We start from the raw sequence: 25,974 nt of genomic DNA on the forward strand, positions 1-25,974 counted from the left end.
TACTCGCGAGATGGATGGGTTCAAACTTACTCCCATACCCTAATTACTTTCGTCAATGAACATACAAGGTAATTATGCGGGTAGCCGTGAAATTAATAGACCGGGCTACGGCATCTCGCATTAAGGAGTTCTTGACGGAAATGATTACAGGTAAGTACCCGCTACGAAAGAACTTGCATTTTATAGCCGTGAAAATTAATGTTAATGCCGAAATGCTTTCCTACTCGTCTTATAAAAAATATAAATTGACAGCAAATGCATTTTGGTGGAATGTTTCTAGAGTTTAATGCGTGTGTTTTAATGTTAAGAATATATTTTGATTTAATGTGTGTCTAATACGAGTGAATGTATTTACACAAATATTCACTGGAAAGTACTGAATCGATTATACAAACTCGTAGTCGTGTACCAAGGGCTTTAAAAGCTTATGTTCTGAGCTTATACCATTATGATTAACTTTAAATATAATAAGCTTGTAAAGCGTTCAAAATTTAAGGTTAATGAAAATATTAGGTTGCGTTTTCAATTCCCGACAAGCATCCTTTTTATGGGAAAACTTACAAACTTTTTAGTACAAAAATATCGTTCTTAGTATAAAATATTACCTTGAATATTTTCTCTTGTTCCAGCGCATAACCAGGCAGCTTCACAATATCCTGTCCTATCGCCGTCTCCTCATTGGCAGTTGCGGCTGTACTCTTCACAAACACGCTACTTTTGGAGTAGCGCCTGATGAGTATATTGCCAGCGTCGTCCATTTTTATTTTAACACCCTGTAACAAGAATTTATATATGAATATTTAAATTGCATGCGTACTTATATCTAAGGTATCACTAAGGTGACACTAGTGACATATTATGATTGAACTAATCCTTAGAACACGCTGTTATAAGAAACTAGCGGTCCGCCCCGGCTTCGCCCGTGGTATATATTTACGTTTTGTCTACATAAGAACCATCCTCGTACTTCAAGGAATATAATAAAAAAAGAATTATTTAAATCGGTTCAGCCGTTCTCGAGTTATGCGCTTACCAACACATTTTGCGATTCATTTTTATATTATAGATAGATAGAATAAGCCATGTTATAGACGTGTAACCAACAGTATAACTTATAAACATTTTATTCGTAGGTATATTATAACGAATATACCTACGAATAAAATGTTTATAAGTTTTCCTTTTAAGTTTCCCTCGTCTAACACCATGGAGACTGACCAAATGTGCAAAAAGTTTCACCCGTGTTGTGACCATAGTTTTTAAGGATAAGTAAAAAATAAAGACGGTTTAAAAACGTATTTTGGCTTTTTATATAAAGATTAAGATTGTGTTACAAGAGCGGTATCTTTGACTTAGACTTTAACAATAGATTTTATGATCCCGACCTATGACATCATCGACCTTTTGTATTTAATAAAAATAATTTTAAAATGGGTTAACCTGCGAACCCGAAGATACATCGATGATGTCACTACATTATCAGATATGTTATTTGATATAACAAAAAAATGATATTAAATTATAATAAAAGAAGAATTTTAAACTATAAATTATCCTGCTTTTCAAAAAGACCAGCCATAACTTAATATTTAATAGTCTGAGTTATAATAATACCTTACTCCTTAGCATCATTACAATGACTGCATAGTTTGGAAAATCCAAAAGTGCACGCCTCATAATTTTTTTTTAATTATTATTTTTGTTTATTTAATAACAATTAAACCACATCGAATCAGACCCTGAAAAATGAAAGGGTTCTATTCCTGAGCATACTCAAGCGTAAGAGAAAAAAAAAGACTCGATTAGTAAAGTATTTCGGTCGCTATCGTGTTAACAAGAAAAAGGATCCGCACATACAGACACACGGACGTCCAAGACAGAACTTTTTTAAACTGTTTTTTAACTAGTTTAAATAACAAAAATGACATCAAAAATATCATGAACGTTAAAAATAGTGTTTTTTCTTAATATGTGTGTGTATGTATTATCTTACAAGTGCAATGTATGATACATAAAGACATTTTAAGTTTGAAAAATCAGATGTTTTGCGCGAAGTGACAGTAGTACCCACCTCAACGCTTCGCTTATGAGGCGTGCAATACAAATTTACAAATTTTATACGTAAATATGACCGAAGATATTATTTTGTTTGGCTTCAATTAGAATTTTGGAATGGCAACCAGGATGATAATTTTTTATTTGGAAACTAAACAAAAATTTCGATAGCTATATATTTCGTCATGTCGATGATGTCAGAAGGATTGTTAATCACAAATCATTGATAATAAAAATATAACCCGAGGCCTTTAGACAAACGTACGTAACGCCATGGAATAGAAACTGCTAACGCTAATTATTGACATAAGCTCATGACATTTTGGTAATGGTTCGATCACACTACCAACGACGCAGACGACCACGACCAAAGTGCCAATCTTGCCGAAATTTGTCCAAAATCAATATCAAAATCTCCCGTCATTCTGGTACTCGGAAATAAAAAAATTCGAGGTCAATTAATAAAAAGAAATAGGGTTTTTTGCGATTTTCGCCGAGACGGTAAGTTTATCATACAATCACCTGAACCAAAATTGTAGATCATCTAATTATCTATAAAAAAAGGTTAAATACATTTTTTTCTAGGAGCCACCGTTTCTATGAAAAACCTGTTTGTTTATCCATTGATCTCAAAAATTTTTTTTCCAAACACCAATACGACAGGAAATTCTTAAATTTTCTTTTTTAATTGTGTTTTGCACAATTTTATTTAATTGCGACTGGATGAAAATTTTTTTCGTGGTCTTCGTTGTCGTTGGTAGGGTGACCGAATCCTTAGGCAAAACATCATACGCTTATGTCAATTGCTATCGATAGCGTATTCTATTCCTTGGCGTTTTGACGTTTGGCTAAAGGGGCTAGTCACTAATTTAACAAGACTATGACGTAAATCTAAGAATATTCTTAAGAGTCTAACATACATTTATACAACTTTGTTTTACTATACCTAGAACAAGTTTTGCTATACGTAAATCCTAGCTACGCCCCGGGCCGATGATAATTTTTGTATCATTTTCTAGATTTAAAAGGGTCTAGTACAGAATATTAGTTATCTTTATTCCTAAATTGATTCAGAAAATTTGCGTATTTGAGTAAATCGCTCTATCAAGTTTTTCATTCATAAAAGTTGTAGAATTTCTTGAGAATTTCCAATAGTTCGAAAATGTCAAGTAACAAGAAACTCTAGTAGTTGATCTTTACGGATATACATGTCAAGCATTATAATAAACCTTGAAAGTACAAACACACGAATAAAATCGAAATGTTTATTTTAACTTCGCAAAATGTTTCGAGCATAAAACGCGTGCTTGTAATAGAATTAAGCTTTATTGATTGTATGACCTTAACTATTTATTATTAATAACAGTAGTTATAAAGCAATATTGTGTAAATTCTCGTGTCTCCTATTTGTTCCACCTCATCAAAGATAGAATAAGGCCGGACTTACTGACTGACCTTTTCAAATTAAGCAGTGCCCAAGAGCAAATATTAGACATGGGTAATAAAATGTTTATTATCTTACTGATTGTTTTTGAAATTACTATACCTACTACGTTTTGTAATAATGTTTTTAATTTTCTTAATTAGAGTAATTGTGGGATCTTGGAATGTTTAATTTAGAATATGAAGTCGATATGGTAATAATAATATGTCTAGTAGGTATATTAAGGCTCAAATACTATAATTGCAGCGGTTCAATGGTAAATATTATTTTCTACTGACAGAGCTAATTGAAATATAATGTCGTTTTAATTTTAAAATTAACTAGATACATGTTATTGAAATAATTCATACATTCAAGAACAGTTCTTTGTGTTTGAATTAACTGAATTGTAAAAAATAAAGTATTGAGTATGTTTCGGCCTTGCGTTGGACATTCGATACTTATAATTACGATGAGAATAAAAATAATACTATTGTCATTTTCTTAAAGAATAAAACAGCGTTTACTGACATTGTGGGTTAGTATAGATTACACTGTGTTCTTCTTGTGATTGTAATTAAAAGCTCATTTTATAAGAAAAATATAATATGGAATCACAGATATGCTATTACTGGGGTTTCGGAGACAATGAGTATAATGACTCTGGATTGAGTTCTGTGTATTTTAAGTTAATATCACTTCACACAATTTCTTTAGAAGTAACGAAAATTTTCTGTTTTATACATTCTGGAATTCGTATTGTATTTATTAGGGACATAAAAAACATTTGGTTTATTTAATGGGGAGTGAAATAGAGACATATAAACATTTTGTATATTTTACTGCGGAGTGTAAAAAATCTAAGTCTCCAGGACTTCTAACGCGCAATTAAAACAATTTATAATACAAACGTCTGTCTTGTATATTTTTTCTTATACATATAACAAAAACAAAACACGATGATGTGTTTACACGAAAATGATTGCATGATTACTATTGTCGATGTTTTTACTAAATGCCCATTACGAGATGATGAAAACATTATAACGTAGAACGAATTAAATACATCTTGTATTTTTTAAGCGTCTTTATTTAATAATAAAGTTTAATATCAATTTATTTAGTTCATTTATGATCGATTAGGGTGATATTTTTATGCATTCTAATACTGTCGTGTATTTTGACCTATCTCAATAAGTTGGCATCAGCAAGAACATCCAGAACATCCAGGGCAAAAGTCTTTGTACCATTCATATTTCAGTTAATTATTTTCTTTCGCATTTGATATTATAATTTAATCTGCTGGATCTTTGAATTTCTATGGTTCGTATATATGATGATATGATATTACCCTTCAGTATAATCTACCAATGGTTCAAATTTTTTTATTTGTATGCAACTTCTAATCAAATTCCTAGAATGTAGAGCTAATGTTATGTTTGTTAGAAACCTTTGCTCTCTGCCCATGTCTACAAAGTTACATAAGCTTTGTATGTATCCACAATTCTGACAGAGTTGTTTTTAGACCTCCATGAACTTTACGGTTTCACAATGTTAAAAATTAATATCACGGCATATTTGGTGTTCATTAACCATCATGTGAGTTAGCTCTAATATTATATGTATCCGTGTTGTTTATTAATGGTGCTTTTTAATGTGTGGGCGTTCACAATTTTAGTATATAGCTGAGCCATCCATCAGATCTTCTTCATCGAGGTTACGTCATACTTGATTTAGGAGGCCTTCGAATAAACTAGTAGTTATTTAGTCTTTATTGGTAATTTGTATTCATGAACGTATATTTATAAGCAAATGTGTTGTTAATTATTCTGTTTATGGAAATTGTGGACGAAGAATAAAGTTATATTAATAAAAGAGTAGGCAAATGAAGATATTCGAAATGGTTTGGTAGCAGAAAGCTAGTGCGTTATTTTTTGTTATTTGTTGGGGCTGTGAGGATCATCCTACGGATTTTGTTCACATTTTTAATACCTTTAATGTAAGTTGCTGCATTAAGGTATACATGTATGGGATGTGTGATTACGATTAAGATTCTCGGTCACCTCCGTTTTTAGCCATGCATGTAGTATCATACATGTTGTAGTCCTCAATACATAATATGAAGATCATTAATAAAGTTATCAACAATTTACATATTTGTTTATAGTTAATGGCAAACATTTTAATTTGAGTAATTCCATACATTTTATTATACATTTCTGACCACAAAGGACATTAATGCAGTTTTATTGTCTCCATTAATGGCTTGTGTGCTGGCTTGAATAAATAGTAGTTTTATATTTTTGCATCAAAAATATTATGATTACTTACTGGTAACTTATTATAAATCGATTTGTGGCACAAGTTTATGTTAATAATCGTGCTTGAAATTCAGTTTAGTTGCTAAGCCGTCGTTCTAAGAACGAAGTCACTAATTGAACCAAGAAGCCTTATACCTATAAAATGAATAAATCAAAAATATTACCTGTCCTATGTGTTTTTTCAATTCTTCTGTTTTCTGATCTCTGTGGGGGTTGTCAAACCCGCAAAGGCCGATTCTGGAACAAAAGAAATATTGTTTTTCAAAGTTATTCTGTTCACGTAGCACATAATTTTATGTGATGATTTTTGCATTGCCTGGACTCTGGAGCATCGCCAAATGATATTAGAATAAAGTGATGTGGAAAATCCTCGAGGATTTTAAATAAAAAGAAGATAATAATGTGTCATAGACATGGGCCAGTATGGGAAATTTACTTTGTCCCAATGTATTTTCATTTACAAGTAAAGTTACATCATACATTCACTTGTGATCATGTTCTTGGTATGTGTTTGTTGTAAGTAGATGAGATAAAAATATTTCTTTAGTAAATTATAATATCTATAAGTTGAATGAGTTAATAGAGTGATTATAGATAATTTTTTTAAATCCTTTACAAATGCTTAATTACATTATAATTATTGTATCATATGTATTTAATTAAAAGTCGCCATAAAAAGGGTTGTTTTATTGTTCTTAGCCAAGAGCGAATAGAAATTTAAATGTTAGAATAATTATTTTCACTGTGTAGGTGTTATTCACTTACACGATCAAACATAAGTACAATATTTGCTTTCAATATCTTATGACTAGGAAGTGATCGCAAATCCGCTGTAGCAGTTACATCTACGCACAAAATCGCTTCGCTATATTATGTAAAATAGGTAATGTTCGCTGTTCGGTTCTCATGTAACAAATTGAAGAATGACGCCAGAGGAATTTGTCAAGTATTAAAATCCCCATCACGTACCGTATCGGAATATTGTTTTCTCAAAACCGTTTCTTGTTCGCTCCGAGAATCAACATTTGCCTCTCATTATTATTCCGAATGAGGACTTACTCCGGCTGGCGCTTACTGATAGGTAATTTCTATTTCGCTATACACAGTTCAAGTACATTGTGTTTGTATTCAATAGACGGCGCGCTAACTACCGTGGAAACTATTAGTTTTCTATTGAAAGTTTGTTTGATATTGTTTTTATTAGGGTCATATTGTTTGTTGTAGCTTGTGATCGAATTGTTTAAATGTGAATCGACGATAGACTTGATATTGTTCTTGATATGATTATTCTTTTCATGTTATCTATAAATAATTTTTGTCTCTTAAAGATGTTAATGAGTTAACTTCCTATATTATTTGAAGAATGAAAAATGCAAAGTGACTTCAATATGGATTCGTTTTAGATATTCTAATTTAATTGTTACGAATTTGAAGATCAAATGTAAATTTATTAACAAAGGTAAGTAGTGTGTGTACTCCCCGCAATGACGCTTTACAGTGACGTAAATAATGTTTTAAAGAAGTTTTAACTCAAGTACCACCACGTTGTACTTATGGAATGTCTCTCTACAAAATATTACTGACAAGTCTGGCGACAATCCCTGACAACATAACTTTATCATGGTTAAAGAACAACGTTAAATATTTTTACAAAAGTAAGCCAAGAAACGGTATTGTAACAAGATATTAATCGAATATAACATCTGTGAATTCGGTGCTCATAAAGATACATGACATTAAGGTGATACTTTATGTGGCGGGACACGCAACAATCCTTTGAGTGGAATGCTCGGTATTTATTATGGTACCGAATATGGGTCAAATACTTAGTCAGAATAAGATGCATACTAAGGTGCCTACTTAGGATTATTGTACGTCTATCTTTCCTATGAAATCATTTATAAAAATTATATCTAACTATTTGTTTTGCAATTTTTAAGACATGTACACGAAAAAAGCAAGTCCACATTCATAATTGTGTAAAACAGTAGCACACACTAACCAATGGGGCGTCGAGATAACGTTTATACAAGCTATTTCAATGAGTGTTCAATTAAGTTTCACACATCGATAGGTCGTCGAACCAGCTGGCTGGTGAGCGGTGAGCGGCGGCCTTGGCGCGTGACGGTGTCGCGTGGCGCCCTCGCGGACTATTTGTTATTACTTGTGCCAAGTTATGGACTGGACTTTTCATTCACGCATATGCCACGTGTTACCAATTAGGACGAATTCCCAATTTGTGGACTATTTGTTATTACTTGTGCCAAGTTATGAACAAGACTTTTCATTGACGCATATCCCACGAGTTACCAATTAGTATGATTTCTCAAGACAGCTACGTTTATCGATCTTTGGCCATTTGTTAACTGGATAATGTTTCCAGGTACCTAAATATTTATTTGTAAATGCACTTGTCAAAATATTTAATCCAAGATATTTAATTCTCCATCATTGTTCTAGAATAGCATTGTAATAACATACTCTGGTATCTGTACAACAAATCTGTTGCAACGAATATTTAAATTATTAATTGCACAACACGTTCCTTTATAAGGGCATAATTTTCTAACGAATAATCTAATATAACATCGCAATTAATTATAATATTATGATTCATGATAATTGTGAAATATTTACTTAGCGACATTGAATTTCGTTGGCAAGTCCATATACGCGCTGCCAAGTACAAAATTATTAGAGTTAACAACTATTATTAGATACATTAAAATCACATATTCGACGTTTATCAGTTTTGCTAAAAGTATTTTATAATTATATGGAGATAAAAACTAAGTCGTGTAGCATTGGACTAGCATTTTTCTTTTCTTATAGGTCACCTCTTATACACCTGTATCGGTACCTGAGTAGATTGGTCATGTCAATGTTGGGTTGTAAATTTTATTACCGCCTATATTATATTGTCTCTAGATTCATTTTTTGACAAAATTTATCGTTTATTTTTTCAATAGTTTGGATATTTATTTCTTTTTCCTCCCCTACAAATCCATTGGTTAGGTACTTAGACTAAATTATATCGATAAATAATTGGCAAATATTTTCCCCTCTATGTCATGTGTACATTGACATTTTTATAAAGGAAATACCAGCGTTTTTTTGGCTCTAGATTAAAATTCTAATTGTAATCTTCATTAGAATTTTGTCAGTTGAGTCATGAATGAATCAGATATGCAATAGGTGTCAGTGAAGGCTGTCAAACTTTGAGGATGTTACTTCCCACGGTGTTTGATTGTTTGTTGAATTGTTATTTATAGATATTGTAATAATTGAGTGTTAAACCATTATTTGTGTTAGAACTTTATACTTAGAACATTGAGAAAATTTGTACCTACTTGAAATTAATTTGAATTTGTCGTGTTGTGTCTGTAAGCGGGTAACTCATCGAAGAAGTAGTAGACGTTATGATAATTTTGAACAATTAATAATGAAGAAATAAAAACAAAAGAAACAATTTTAAAATTTCACAAAACACTAGCGTAAGTTTTCTAAAGTTCAACTTTCGATGTAGTGAAAGATTAACACAATTAAATCAAATCAAACTGTGTTTTTCAGATAAAAAGGGCACAATAATCAAATGACCTATATTACGAAGAAAAAGGTATTTCTCGTATTCCATAAGCCTTTAGCCCTGATAGAGCGTAAGCAAGGTGCATACACAACAATACCAATTAATCAAGTTTGACCATGGGCATGCGTGACTCCAGCCAAGGCTTTGTCACGTAACGAAATGGTGTCTTTAATAAGCAACACTCATAAAATATCGCTCCGTTATCTAACACAATTACATATTATTTCGTTATTAACTCTATCAGTCACGACCTAATGAAATTGTGGTTCGGATTGTGGTATGCAAATTATACATGTAGACACTTAAGTCATACGATAATATTCCTTATTCCATTAAATTAAAAACGATTACATTGTTAGGATTGTTGAAATAAAGGAATTGTAGCAGTGTTTATTTTGCCTTGACGGATAGATTATATGTCCTAATTAATGCTTGAGATGGTCGATCGTAATCTGATGCTTCGCGGGGCGCCTTTGTGTATATGAAGTGCTAAAGAATTCGTGTTTTATCTTTTATTTATTTTAATTAGGTTTGCGTCATATTTGATATTTAATGTTTTATGTGAGAAGATGCTTAGATATCCACGAGGTGTTACAACACCATTGTTGGTACTTAAAGAAAAATAAATAATAGTGTTTCCTGTGATTTTTATTTCAATGACATTATGCTATTTTCTATGATGAATAGTTATACGTATATTGCCACTAAGACATCCAACAAAGAGTTGTCCGAGCACTTAAAATCGTTTTAAACGTATAATTACTACAATATGTCATATGAAAGCTTAGCATGAAAGTGTACGGAAGGATTTCTGAACAAAATGCATGACAAACGAGTACAATTATGGATAATTATTTGTGACAGTAAATGCAAGTGTATTTGAGACAGTAAATTAAACAACGGAAGCATTCCGGCACGCTAATTGATGATGTTCACGCCTTATTAAATAGTTTATCGTGAGACATAAAGCGATTTTTTTCTCGTCTGTAAAAAGTATTAAAGTAACTTGACGGTCGACTATATCTAAAACGATCCCCAAGTTTTGAGTTTTGTCTAGATATTTAATTACTTTTACCACGCTTATAAATTATAATTATTAGACGTTAAAATAATTCGAATTAAAGAAAAATATCTTCTTCATGTTTATACAGTCTCTAAAATTTTTCTTTTCACATTGTCATTAATAAAATGAATATTCATCGACATACATACAAGTAATTACAATGTCTTAGTATTATTACATTAATGCGGAAGTTATAACTATAAAGATGTCTTCAAATGGCTGCATGAAGAACTTCTAAGAATCTAGTCTCGCCAATTTTTTGTTATCTAGATGTGATGTTACCCTATATGGATTTTAATGTGTAGTCAGCTGAAATCTTACGGTCAAGTTGATGTTACGTCAAGTCATTATGATTATCTTTTCGCGATTTAAACATTCTTTTGTATTTAATTGCCATGATATAGCTCAAAAGCTTTGTTCTTTAAACAAGACTGCTAATAATGTTCCGAAAAATCCTGTATTCGTAGATAGTTTAAAAGCCAATAATTGTGAGCTTTTAAAAGTGGCATAAAAACGATTTATTAAAGCATATTTTAAGCAATATAAATCACTAAAATTCCGTATTTAACGCTATTATTCCATAGCAATTATCGATATCGATAAAAGCGACAACACTTTCGTTCGCGGAAGCTATTGGGATGAAAGTAAAAGCTTACGGTACCGGCTCTATATGATAAGTTTACGTGAAACTGGAAATTAAACGCTTCCTATAGCAAATAATTGCTGAAACGAACTTGATCTGAACGTTACTTTTTTAACACTTTTAATTGTTTTTTTTTTAATTTCGATACAAACTTTCTCTTTCAGCATTTCAAGAACATTTTGTTTTGATAAAATTCTGTTGCCTTGGTGTCATTTTAATTGCTGTTTGATCTTTCAAGATTGATTTCGAAAATTAACCCGCGAAGAATGTAACAATAATAAGACAAAGATAATATTATATTATTATAACGGTAGCTTCTTACGTAGATACCTACTAGGTGTATTATAACTGAAAATCTAAATTAGATTCTTTTAATAATTTTATTATGTCATTCATTTTAATCTGACACAATAATAACATACAATATAGGTACGTTCCTATCTTTATGATTGCATACTGAGTACACTAAGAGTTGAATTAAACACGATTCGTTGATAAAAAATAACGTATTTTGACAGGGTACTTAGCATAACACTAATTAGCGTAATACAATGTGTTGTAAACATTGTTTTGTCTAAGGTTGTTTGCTCAGTGGCTTAAAGTTCAGGCTGGGTCACCCTTTGTATGTAACGTAATGGATTGCCAAGGTTGGATAGGCTCAGTGCAATTGTTACATCTTGCTAATTATTATTATTATTTTTTATGACAGAGCAAGCAAAGGGGCAGGTGGGCCACCTGATGTTAAGTGGTCACCACCGCCCATAAACACTTGTAACACTGGAAGTGTTACAGGTTATTATAAGAAGGTGCTGTTAATTTTATATTTGTATAGCATGACATCAATTGTTTAAATAGGGTATTAAAATAAACCCGGGTCAAACTAATCTTTAACATCGAATAAATATTCAAAAAGTTCACTCATTGAACATTGAAAGGTTTATATTTTTTTAATAAGTTTTCATGCCAATTTATAGGGCAAGTGTTACCTATATACTTTTATTATTTCCAATTGAAGTTTTTGTATTTTTCTAAAAGAATTAGTTGATTACAATGACGATCATAAACATATTTCGTAATCCTAAGTTCAGATGGTGTACCGTGTACAGAACCACACACATATGCGAATCATTAAAGAAGCAAAAGCTTTACAAATACATTATATAACGCAGAGATGTTACTATAACAATTGGAAATACCGACATTGATGTGTCGGTCAAATAAAGCAAACAAATTCAATATACAGACGGACGTAGGTCGATCTCTTGGAACAATGGGTAAGTGATGTGATCCGTGAATTCAAAGTTTTGTGCCAAGGAGATCAGCGATTGTGTGTCCTTCTGTTTTAATCAGGTTAAAATAAGGTACATACATTCAGGAAAGTACACCCGAAAATACGGAATAACTGTTTTTTGGGACGTATGTTACAAGGAAGTAACAAACTTCAACGTAAGTTTAAAATAAAACAAACTTATAAAACTATTGTAATGTAACCGAACTTTTATAAGTGTATGATTTTGAATTGATCTGTCCATTTAAAGTGTATCTAAAGGAGTCGGTAATATACAAACATACAGGTAAAGCTTATAAAAAAGATCAGTAATCTAAAAATTTTAATTCAATGTACTAATTAAGTCTAATAATAATCTAGCTGCAAATTTTACAGCAACTGATTCATGTTACGTAAAAAAGACGTACATATTTTTAATTTACGTTTTCTTTGTTGTAATTAAGTTGTTAATGTCTCGAGTATGTGTTAATTCGATGTGTAATTAAGAATTGTTAAATAACAAGGTGATATACTGTTATGTACATTGTACATGTTTCAAATTATTATATTGCCTTTATGTCAAAGTTGGTGAACTTTAAAGTTCAATCTTAATACGTTTGCTTCCATAGAATTTATAACTACAGTGGGTACCTGTAAAAACACAAATTCTATACATTATTAAATACTCTTAGATGTTGTCACTCAATTAAATTTTATTTCATTGTGAATTTAAAAGTAAGATCATAAATCGCGTGAAAAGACAATATTTAACCATCATACACCATATCAATTCCAAGCCAATGACAATTGGCAAGAGACCGCTCAGGACCGGGGAAGGTGGAGAGTTCTCGTCTCGGAGGCCAAGACCCACTTCGGGGTTTCAGCGCCACAGGAGTAAGTAAACCATATCAATAACCTAACTTAATGTATTTATTTCCATAAATTTTGGTGCTTTTTAACTTTTCAATAATTTACATTAAATATCAAAACTTTTTAATCCTTCTATAGGTATAACAGATATGTGTTAATATGGCAGTCAGCGACGAGTGCAGTAAGTTCGTGATATATCAGTTATGCAAATACATGAATAAAATGCGCGGTAAACAGAAAAATGCAAAGCATTTCATATAGTATTGTATTGTTTGGGTATTTGTCATCAGATTGGAACAATAGCTAGAGTTCGCCGAGAATCGATCTCACTGGCCTTGGCCACACCTACTGAACCATTGATATGTGAAACAGGATATGTTGATCACGACGTATGGTATTTGTTTGTATTTTTGTATTAATATAAATTAATTAATTAATGTTATTTGATATGGAATTAAATTTAAAAATTTATAATGAACAAAGTATGTTGAACAGGAAACAATTTATTTTTAAACAATGGTTAACTACGGCATACCAAAAGCTCATTTTGGTATGCCGTAGTCTTTCATAATAACTTACGAATCCTTTTATAGTCTTATATATAAAAATGAATCGCAAAATGTGTTGGTAAGCGCATAACTCGAGAACGGCTGAACCGATTTCGATAATTCTTTTTTTATTATATTTCTTGAAGTACGAGGATGGTTCTTAAGTAGAGAAAACGTAAACATCTACCACGGGCGAAGCCGGGGCGGACTGCTAGTAGTAGATACAATTTATGAGACTTTGATCAACTTTAGTTTCAGAACTAAACATTTATTATATTTTTGATAAAAGGTCAAACCGTTGACACCATTCCAAATATAAGCGATAAACTCAATACTTAACTAAAACCGAGGTATATTACATACTTATCCCAATATGACCTTTGTAAATAATCTTTGCAAATTAATATAATTGACCTCAAACCATCTGCCGCCTGCTTGAGCTAAAGGTTACTTGACCAATTTGACGCTTGCAAGTATTTCGAAATTTGAGAATTATGAAATTTTATAATTATGCATAATATAGTATGCCGCTTTATGCGCTTAGAATTTCCTGTATAAATAGTGAAAACAAACAGTAATGATACGAACGCTAATAAAAAATAGAGATATTTGTGATCTCCATTTTTTGCAGTTTGTATGCAACATAATTTATGATTGCATAATGTTGTGGATATTTCAAACAATTATTTTCATCTCCTATTTGTATTTAATTTAAATTCTTTTTAATTAGCGTCTCAATAGCCACCCAAAAGTTCATCCTAATTAACATTTTTGACGATCTATCATGCATGTGTAATATTAGTTGTATGAATTACGCCCCTAGGCGGTTTTGAACCAATCATACTAAAAAAATTTACAAGCCTTTAATTGTTTGACGAAATAACTGATAATATTTTAACTGTAGAGTGAATCTTTAATTTTGCTATTTTTTAATGATGATTGCAGTATGTGGTTATCGTTTATACCTTGTGTTGCAAGTTACTTTATAGACCTTTAAGCTTGCAAACGATGCCTTAAATAGATAATTTGAATGGATGATTAGTAATTTGAATTTTGATTAAATACTTAGGTCAATAATTACGGCATTCGAATTTTCAGTTACCTTCTTTATAAATTTATAGTTTATGCTTGCTCTTTGCACTTATGAAAAACACAATTATAATGAATCTTTTGGAGCAATACTCTCTATTATCTGAACAAGGACAGATGTTCGATATAATCGATATTCGAACAATGCTAGCCATGATTTATCTTAATCGATGTGGGCCAACTAATGTGTTCTGGGTCACTCCAAATTAGATCTATGTTGTAATTAAAATATGTTTCTTGTCACGATCTGCATTTAAAAGAATGACAGAATTTGTATGATTGATGGAAATTTTAATGCACCACTGATTTGCAATCAATTCGTATTTATAATAAAACCTAGTAGTCTTTTAGATATTTTAAGGTCATGATGATTAATAGACTACAAGCCCGCATAGGACAAAAATATGGGTCAAATGAACCACCAGGGGACATATCTAGATCGATAGCAGAGCAAAAAATAATAAGATTCATCACTACGCCGTCACTTGTAAGCTGTCCAACTGAGTGCAGATGAGAATTGAAAAGTACAGGTAGACTCGGTAAATTTTGGTCATATATTTTTGTACGGCATTCTTAACCATCGATAGATCCATTAAAAATAATAAGAAACCGCTCAGTGCCGTACAAAAATGGTGGTCCACCAAGTCGGAATTTTTATTTAATTTCCGAGAGTTACCGGGGGTAAATTTGGTCATTTGACCTTGTACGGCATCTGTGTCATACTATTGCTATACTGCTTTTAATCCATTATTCCGCAACGCCGTACAAAAATCATGGGGACAAGGGGAAAAAATCAAGAGTTGCAATCCCCTCTCTTTCCCCACTCCAGGGGGTCATTTGACTAAGTACGGCTTCGGTTCCAAAACATTATCTAGCACTCAAAAGTACTATTAAAAGCAATGCCGTCAAAAAATAATTGTTCTTTTAAATGTATACCAATAATCATCTTAATTTCATCGAATTCTTGATATAAAGAGCTGTAAGGTCATTTGACCCTGTACGGGAACTTTTTTTTTAACATGATATTGTAAAATTCAATTGTTGTATAGTATTGCCGTTCAAAAGAAACCGTTCTAAAAAAAGTTTTAGAGAAATGCAAAACCAGAAGATAAACCGACATAGTTCTCGTTCCCGTGGGATTTCCGGGATTGCGTCATTTTCCCGGGATAAAAAGTAGCCTATGTCCTTTCTCGGTATCAAAATATCTCTATACCAAATTTCATGCAAATTGGTTCAGTAGTTAAGGCGTGATTGAGTAACAGACAGACAGACAGAGTTACTTTCGCATTTATAATATTAGTATGGATAGAGATGCTACATGTATATTATTCAAATAGGGCAGGCTACATATTCCCGCTACCCAAAAATGAATTTTACTAACTGCTTACTTACCAAAACATGGGATCAATAAATATTACATTGTGATTGAGAGGCATTGAAATCGAAAATGAACTTCATCATTCACCAAGAGAAAGGATAAATTATAGACAATCATACACAAATCGTTTACCGAAAACGGCATAACTGTGGGAAGATTAGAAACTAGCAAAACGTACGGCTTTGTACACTTGGCCTGTGATTTTCCCACTTACACTTTCTCTGAGACTTTTCACAAGCATTTTATATGGAGTGCGAATTAGGCTTAATACGGATGATGTAATTTACGTAAGCTCTTTTCATACGTAACTATTGTTACCATAACAACTTCTTATTATGTGTGTTATCGAGGTTGATTTAGATTTACACTACCTGATTCTTAAAGTCCAAGCGTCTGATGTATTTGCTATATTTATGAATATTAATTTTATGTACGTAAGCATTTAAAAAAAACAGCTTTTAAATTCCTAATGTGGTTTTATATAACTAGTATTTTATTATGGGAAAAATAATAAATATTTTATTTTGTTAAACATTCCTATACAGTTTGGTATCATAGCTCATATAAAATTCATGATTTCCTGGTCCGAGCGTGAAATGTAGGTACTACGAAATTCTAAACTCAGTTCGTTGTTCACATATAAATCTTAGAATTTGCAACTATTGTCTGAAATATGTGAGAATTCCATGTAGAAACTTTCATCGGTATATTTTTAAATATTAACCTAGGTACCTTAAAAAAAAATAATGTATCAAAAATTCGACATGTTGCATTTTATAACGATGACTATTTTGTTTTATTTGTCTCATTCATTTTATTTACAAACATAGATTGAAATATTTATCTATACAAATGCACCCTTATATTCCGATGTGAGACACTGTTACAAAATGGTCCAGAACCACAAAGATTGCAATGGCGTGCAAAATTAGAATCGTGTGACAACCCTCTAATGCAGGAACAATCGCGAACACGGAACGCGACCGTGGGCCGAATCAACCCGAGTAATCTGTAATAAAACACGGGAGCAACTTAAACTAGCCCACGTGCGAGCACTCATCAGATAAAACCATATTTGCATATATTGACAGTCTAAATCTCTTATAAGAATAACTCAACGCTCAAAATTGATCACTGCACGGTAGCACTAAGGCATTTCAGCGCTAAAATACAGCAATAGTTAGCGCGACCAGTGTTAGTGTCACGAAAGCGTCGCATGCGCAAATTGCGTTAGATCTTAATTGAATTCTTACGAGTTGTTAGAATTTTTTATATAAATTAGATGAAGCACGCGAGGTGTTCAGTGATTAATCTGGTGTAGAGTCTTCATTGGTATTGCGTGGTAATAAAACAGTTTGTAGCTAAATGAGCCGCTTGGGCTATAAAGATCGAAAGCGGGAAAGTTTGTTTATTGTATTTATTTTCTAATTAAATTTAATTGTGAGAAATAAAGGCTAAACATGTCGTAAGGTATATTTTATAGAATATTTTTTTGAGTAAAACATACATAGAAGCCTATGGTATCTCTATTCAATATTTATTTTTAAGCTATTGCATAGCTTCTATCGCGGGCCTTTAGCGCGGGGACCGAATCGAGAAATTCCGTAACGAAAAAACCACACGCTCCCCACTCCGACGGGCTCGGAGGTGTGGCTTGAAGGCATGCTATGCAATAGCTTTACCGCGGCAGACTCACACGTCTTTTTTAATTTTTATGTAACATCTAGATTTACGGTATTAGATGTTTTTTTCCGAATGCAACGAAATAAATATTTTCAACAAACCTATTGCAACTTTTACTAAATCACCTACATTAGATACATATCATTACGACAAAACGCAATTATAATTCTTTAATAACAAAGGGTTTCATAATATCTGAGACAAATTTATTGACACTGACCAATAAGATCGCTTGCAAAAGCCTACCTCAATGTCGCCCTACTTTCCAATTGTAACCAAAGATAAGTGGACAATAACAAATAATTATGTCGAACACATGCAACCGATATAAATACTTAATCGCACATAATAAAGTTCAAAGTTGAATGTAATTATCGTATTACAAATCCTGCGTAATCGATCCTTTTAAAATATGTAACTTGATTTACTCAATGCGATATTTTTCTTTTTAGTCGATTGTAAAACTTGATTCTAAAGATTTAAGGTTAGATATCGCTTAACAATATGGATATGTATTGAAAGGTTGAAAGTATATTATGTATTGTATAGAGATACAGTGGGTGCTAAATCTAGATTGATTAGCTTACAGCTCCAATAGGAGCGAATTGGTAATTGTATTGTAGCGCTTTTGCAAAATCTGCTAAGTTTCATAAGAGCAACCTCATTTATAAGACGGAAAAAGGCTTTAGCAGATAATACGTAAATTTTTCAATTTATTTACTTTCAAAAATATTTGAAATTCTATTCATTCAGTCATTAGCGTTTGTATTCAATTTTTCTTATATATATTTATTTAGATTGGCTAAATTACAAAAGCATTTGCAACATGTAATACATACATATTATGTAATAAATTAATGTAATTGTGTTCGTACGATTAGTATTAGTTAAGCGTACTTTATTTGATTTTTTATTAACTGATTAGTCTAACAATGTCCTGATACAAATATAAAAAACTCCATTTACTTTTATCTTTGTATTTGTAAATATAAGGAAAGATACCTACCGATACTTTTACTAGCAAATTTTAGGACAAATATCTAGAGCACAACATGCTTCATAAACTACAGTCTACATATTGCAAAGCTTTGCATTCCACAAGCCTATATTTAAATCACAGTCTTACGTGTAACCTTGAAGGATACATTCGTTCAATTCTTTTATGACAATCGACCAATCACATACAAATTGCTAGCTACTGCGCTACGTTTAGCAAAAAGCAAGGCCTCAAGCCATTGTACGACATACTGGCACACTATGTTTCCTACAATCCAACAAAGCTCTGAGATATCGATAAGAAGACAATAAACAATAACATTCAAGTTATTGCAACAGCTAGTGGCCGTGGATGAGGTTTTACAGTGTGCGATGTCGTATCGGAAGCCTTAAAAGAAGAGCTAAGAGCGGAATAAACTAACGGTCTGTGTGATAACCTGCGACTAATTCGGCTTCCAGAAATGATATCACCTTATAAAAATGTAAAATTATGTTAAAAAACTACTTTTCATGTGTTCAATTTTAAATAAATTGCATATTGGTGTAATAAGACGTATGATCAAAAATTTCGAAAGGGAAATTCCAGTTTAATTTTCCATATTCAATTGCACGCCTCATAAGCGAAGCGTTGAGGTGGGTACTACTGTCACTTCGCGCAAAACATCTGATTTTTCAAACTTAAAATGTCTTTAACTTTATGTATCATACATTGCACTTGTAAGATAATACATACACACACATATTAAGAAAAAACACTATTTTTAACATTCATGATATTTTTGATGTCATTTTTGTTATTTAAACTAGTTAAAAAACAGTTTAAAAAAGTTCTGTCTTGGACGTCCGTGTGTCTGTATGTGCGGAGGATTTTCTTGTTAACACGATAGCGACCGAAATACTTTACTAATCGAGTCTTTTTTTTTTTCTTACGCTTGAGTATGCTCAGGAATAGAACCCTTTCATTTTTCAGGGTCTGATTCGATGTGGTTTAATTGTTATTAAATAAACAAAAATAATAATTAATAAATAATTATTAAAAAAAATTATGAGGCGTGCACTTTTGGATTTTCCAAACTATCTTAATAATGTAGCGGATTATATTTGCATTAAAAATGACATAAGACACTATTAACAACCGTCTTTTAAAAAAGTCCTAAATAATTTTACACAACACGATATCGTTACGTCATCGTATTGTGTCAAACACGACGCGTGCCAGATTCAAATGACGCGTGGGTTTGATAAGGCTTTATCGAAGGGGCTGGTGTGCAAATTGGATCAATTGTACCAGGTGGGCTTGCTTAGGCAATTTGTATTGTCTTCTAATGGTGTACGTTTTGTGTTGTTTATTTATGTCATTTATTTGTATGCAATGAGCTTAGACAGGACTGTAAAATATTGTTTAGCGATTTTTCTTTTGTAACCAGTTAGGTATAAAAGTGCGCAATATAAAAACACTTATTATTTAGCCCGGTAGTTTATCCTACGACCTTCCTACGACATAACTGGTTAAAAGTATCATTCAATCAACATGTAGGTAGGTACCTATGCAAAAACTTAACATTTGAGTCAGCTATTCTCAATAATATCATTGTATGCCAACCCCTTTCACTAATCTGGTTATCCCATTCACATGCACTAATGAACGAATTCCCACCAAAGTATTCTTCTTTGTATAGCCTAGGATTATAGATATTGTCTTGTCTAGACCTATAGATTAATTAGTGCCAAGTACACGTCATAATAATAAATGAAACCACAAAAATCGTATACATACTGCCCTTTGAAATTTTATAAATTAAACATTTGAACCTTAGGTGTTACAAAGTAAACTCACTATTTATAGAATATCTACATTTAAATACAATAAATAACAAGCATAATATCATTTATGTTAACCATTAGCCATTTATCAAACGAACAGCGTCAGTGGGCACTTCCTATTAAAAGTTCCAAAGGCTAGCTCAGGTTTCCTATCGGACGAAACCAGTCCTTTTAATTCCAATTATTAGCGGGAATGTTCGATCTTTATTGTGCCGGGGATACACAGATCGTAGCTAATTAGAGGGTGTAAGGCGGTTTCATTAAAATAGTGAAATTCGTGTGTGTGCATCTGATATCAGCTGCGACATTTCCTTGTTCTCTGTTCTGGGTGTAGGCTTTGTGAGACGTATCATGTATGACTTTTGTTTGGGTAAATAGAAATAAATTTTACTTTCTCTGTCCTTTTCCAACAACCGTCTGCTAATTGGCAAAGGTAAAGTTAAGTAGAAGTAGTTTCAACTGCATGATTTTGTATGTTTTCATCTTAAATTTTATTATACAAAATATTATTTATCATAAGAATTCCCATTTCCTGGTTAAATAATAAATATAATATAATTATTCTAACACTACTACTTATTAATGAAAATATAAGATCACACACATAACGTCGTCACGAGTACAGTTGACAAAATCAAGCCCCACCGGTCTAAAACCTTTAAACCAATACCTATAAATTAAATTCCGTTCAAGTCTCAACACAAATTAAAACAAAAGCGCATCGCCCAGTTTTCTGCTGTGAAATAAGCAATAAAAGCGAACAATCGCACGCGCGATCTGTCCCAGCTTCCGTGTCATTAGGTACTCGGGTTGTCGCGATGTCATCGCTCTGCCGTACGAGCTCAATGGAAATCCTAATATTTTTTATTCGTAGGATTTACGAGTGCAATGCTAGTTCTATTTAGTTTAGTTGAGATATTGCGGATTGTGCTTTATTTCACGAGTAAAATACTGCGTGAAGTTCGGTTAAAAACGGGTACAAAAGGCATGGAAGAAAATGATACTTAGTTGACTTACAAAATTACATTTTTCTGCTAATGTAGTTAAGCTGAGCAGAAATATAAAAAGCATAAGCATTTTTACATAAGCATGTATGCAAGCTTTTTTATGTCGAGTGGATATTTTGATAAAGCGTATGCAAGTTATATTTAGATCACTATTTGATACAGCAATTAGCCGAGAAAGTCGATCAGCAGGCCGTCAAATTTAACCGTTTTGACATGCAAATTCTTTACGCAACTTTGTTAAGCAAGCGTCTATAATCAAATCAGTTACGGAGGCATTTGCACGCATTGTTGCTACATGTGACGCCCAACTTTCATCGTAAATCTAATAAGAGCCCTTAACTGGAGCATTAGGGCGGCCTTGTGCACCAAAATTCTTAAGGTTTCCACACACGTTTCTACATACTATGACCATCATAACAGTAAGGTGCCAGGTAAAAAAAAATCTTTGTATTGAATAGTACGAAACTATACCCCTAGAATATCGTTTCGCCACTGATCAGCACCGTCACGTAGCATGCACGTAGCTTCAACAATTGACCATACATACGGCTTTGACACGTTATTTATACGCTCTATCGTGTTGCTTTCCGATCGTGACACGTTCCCATTACGGTCATAGTATGATACGTGGTACTGGGCAGAGTCCTTTAGGTGTATGGGTTACTAAAGACATACAAACTTTTATAACGCGACATGTAAGAATTTGTGTAGGTGTCACACAGGTACATAGCCGAACTTTTTGTAAGTCTTGCGTTGCAGTAGATTAAGATCACTCGCTTTTATGGTTTTATTTAATGTGCTATTATGCCAATTTGAAAAGCTGGTTTAAGTTTGTTAAAAAGATCTTTTGACAATGCTGTTAGGGCATTGTTTAGCAAATCAATATTACGTTGAAATGGAAGCTTGTTCTCGTAATGAAAAGAAGTTATCTATAGAACTACTACATAAAATGCGTAATCCTATCCAACAGTGAAGTAAAGTTATACAAGACACCAATAAAAAATATAGGCTCACTCGTAATTTGCATTGCGCAAAAACAATTATCCCAAGTATTGTGAAATAACTTCGAACACGTAATTAACAAGAAGATAATTGATATGATGTTAATATTAATGAACAATTTGTTATCTTGTTAAGTGATTACTAAGAATTTAAATTCTTTCGAAACTGACAACCGTTTTAACAATACATTAGGTACTATTAATTGCTGGATAGCAGCCGTTGACAGGCGGTGTCAAAGAAATTAAGAAATACGTACGAATATAATTTAAGGCGTATAACATAATAATTATAAGAATGAACCAGTTAATAAAACCCAACTGTGAATTGTATTGAAATGTTCCAAGATGAAAAATGGTACATTTTATGACTGACAGTCATATTTAGTGCACAATTTGTAAATCTTTATCCGGAGCTATAAATATGAATACAAAATTATCTCTCGTATTAAACTAATTTAGTACATGGTTAAAGGGGAATGTAGGCCAGCCACGTGCGTATCTAGATACAGCCAAGCCTAGATCTAGACTGAAGCGGGCATTTTGCAATGCGAATTAATCATAGTAATTGTGGTCTGAAATGTTAAAATCGTTTCTGTTTGTGACTTTTGCATAGATTTATTGGTCGGAGTGTTGAGTTTTGTTGTAATATTTAGACGCGATAAATAGTTCAATTGTTATAATATTAAATGTGTATTGACTAGACTAGATATTGGTGTTCAATATTTAAACATATGTAGATTGAAATAGTATAAGATTTCAACTGTACAATATGGCAGAACTAGGATCAACAAAATCTGTTGTTAATTTAGTGTTCATCATCATTATTTCATTCAGATAAAATTAAATTTATGTTTGGCTTATAGTTTAGTGTATAGCTTATATTTAAGTATTATAAACAAAAGTATCTAACCTCATGCCATCAAACCCGTCGTCCGATCCGTTGATAGTGAGTACAGGCGCGCGCGCATACGCTTTCGCCACTCGCCGGTTCTTCTCGAAAACTATGACTTTGGCCCATATCTCGTCGTCTATTTGTGTCCATTTGTCCAATACTTCTTGTATGTGTTCCTGTTGACCAACGAAAAAAGTTATAAGATTTTACTTAAATTGAAAAAAAAGCGCGTGTATCATCATACGTATCAGAAGTGAAACTTCTTTATTCAAAGATACGAAAATCTTCGCCTTACTCCATGACGTGACGATATTGCCATGATGCGACCTTGAAATTTTTGCTCTCAACACGCCTAAAGAAGTTTCACTTCAAAAGGATATTTTCCTATGATATGGATTGGAAAACTTAAACTACTTATATTTAATTAATTATTCCTCCTATAAATCAATTAATTTCATAAATAACTGTTAAACATTTGAATTAATTTAAATTAAATAATGAATAGAATTTGCGTCTAATAATGTCTTGTTATTAGTATGCAATATCCAAGTATTTCAGTGCCAGCAAGCTATTAACTCGAATAATATGTATTACACATTTGCCCACCAATTTTGTATTTAAACATGCATTACAAAATTAAGTATGCGTGAACAAAATAGTGTTAAGGATTACAAAAATATGACCTTGCGCTAAAACAAAGTGTTTTTTATAATAGTTAGATATTAATCCCAGTGTGGAAACGATGTCGTAATCGGATGACATCGGACCTGCGCCCGTGCAACGCGTTTCGCTCTAGTAATTTTTCTGCTCTTGGTCATATCCATAGATATTTTTAAGACGTTTGTTACCTATATCATTAGGTACTTAATTTTTGTAATATTTGATATTATTAATTACGATTTTAATGAACATAGACATATTATTTAGTTTTCACGTTTGAAAACCATTTTTCTCGAAGAAAATCATGTGGTTCACAAATCACAATAGTATCTAGTATCTACGCTCATAAATTGATTTCTAGTAACGTATAGTTTTATTAATTATTAACTGTAATTAATGTTGTTTAAACTATAAAAGTAAAATTACATTTAACTATAAAACAACGGTTCTCTCGTTCAGCTCTACGGTAATAAGGTTATAGTGGGTCTATAAATACGTTTCCTCGGTTCGCTAAACTGACGGCAAATTAACTTTCAATTTTACTTCGCCTCGAGCTTTGAGTAAAAGTAAAATCTTGATTACGGTTTTTATGATACAAACGAAATGGATTCCGCGGTGAATTATGAATTAATACTGGTTTGTAATATTTCTGCGTTAGATGTAAATAAAAATAAAAGAAACTTGGAAATGAGAATAAGAAAGATTTTCTCACGGCTTACTTACTAGGGTAAAAAGACTGTTTAAAACAGGTCCTAGTGGCAAACTCAAAATATGGAAGATATCTTTTTTCATGAACAGACTAAAATTACATTCAATTCCCTCAAAGGATTTCTTCGAAGTTTCAATTTATAAGGATTTTAAGTATAAGACCCCATTTTTTATATATAACATAGAGGAGGATTAAATCCGCATGAAACACGAGTCTTAACTCTTAACGTGTGAGGTCTGAACACAATATATCGTAGAAAAGAAATTGACATTAATATTACCATTTCGCTAGCGTAACAAATCATCAAACACCGCTTTCGCATGAATCGACCTCATTATGGCCCGGTATTATTTGACAACGGTCTCTGATAAATATTTTTGCTAATGTGCGATTCACTCGCTATCTATAATCTAGCACATTGATACAGCGTGAATGCTGCTCGTTAGTGTCAAATGTTTTGTACTTCGCATTGGACAGTCAGTCATGCTTGATCATTGAACTGATTTATGCGACCGAGGAATATTGTTGTTCTATATGGTAGGCTTTTCATGCGACGTAATGATGCCCACTGTATTGGCTTGTCAGGAGTTTACATCGAGTAATCAATGTGCACGTCTTTATTTTGTACGGTTGAAGTATTGCTCGGTCATCAATAACTTGGATATTTTGCAATTTTTATGAGCTTATAAAGAGATCAACGAGATGTACACAAAGGATAGACTTATTGATCGCTGGGCTGTTTAAGTCGCGACCTCCTACTTGGGACGAATGTTTTTATATTTTTTCATTGGGCTACAATATCGCTGTATTGTATTCTTTTTCTTTATGTAAAGTTATATTACTCTTATTGTGGAACCGCAAGCTATGCAGTCGATTGAGAACAAAATACATAATCCTATATTCGATATTTATTATTCTGACAAACAATATGATACAAACAAAATAAAATTCATGGTTTA

General features: G+C 32.3%; 1 protein-coding gene across 1 annotated transcript in view; it reads right to left on the bottom strand.

Annotated features, from left to right (window-relative positions):
• exp (expansion) overlaps positions 1–25,974 on the bottom strand; it is a 156,034-nt gene that overhangs the window by 19,347 nt on the left and 110,713 nt on the right. The window contains exons 4-6 of the mRNA XM_090102620.1: positions 23,665–23,822; positions 5,964–6,036; positions 606–773 (exon numbers count right to left, since the gene is read on the bottom strand). Coding sequence (XP_089958746.1) covers positions 606–773; positions 5,964–6,036; positions 23,665–23,822 — 399 coding nt within the window. The remainder of the gene's footprint in view (positions 1–605; positions 774–5,963; positions 6,037–23,664; positions 23,823–25,974) is intronic.

Source organism: Colias eurytheme, chromosome 6, assembly GCF_061535395.1.
Source record: "Colias eurytheme isolate Ceu_HAF_F1 chromosome 6, ilColEury1 Martin Lab GWU primary, whole genome shotgun sequence".
Classification (NCBI taxonomy): domain Eukaryota; kingdom Metazoa; phylum Arthropoda; class Insecta; order Lepidoptera; family Pieridae; genus Colias; species Colias eurytheme.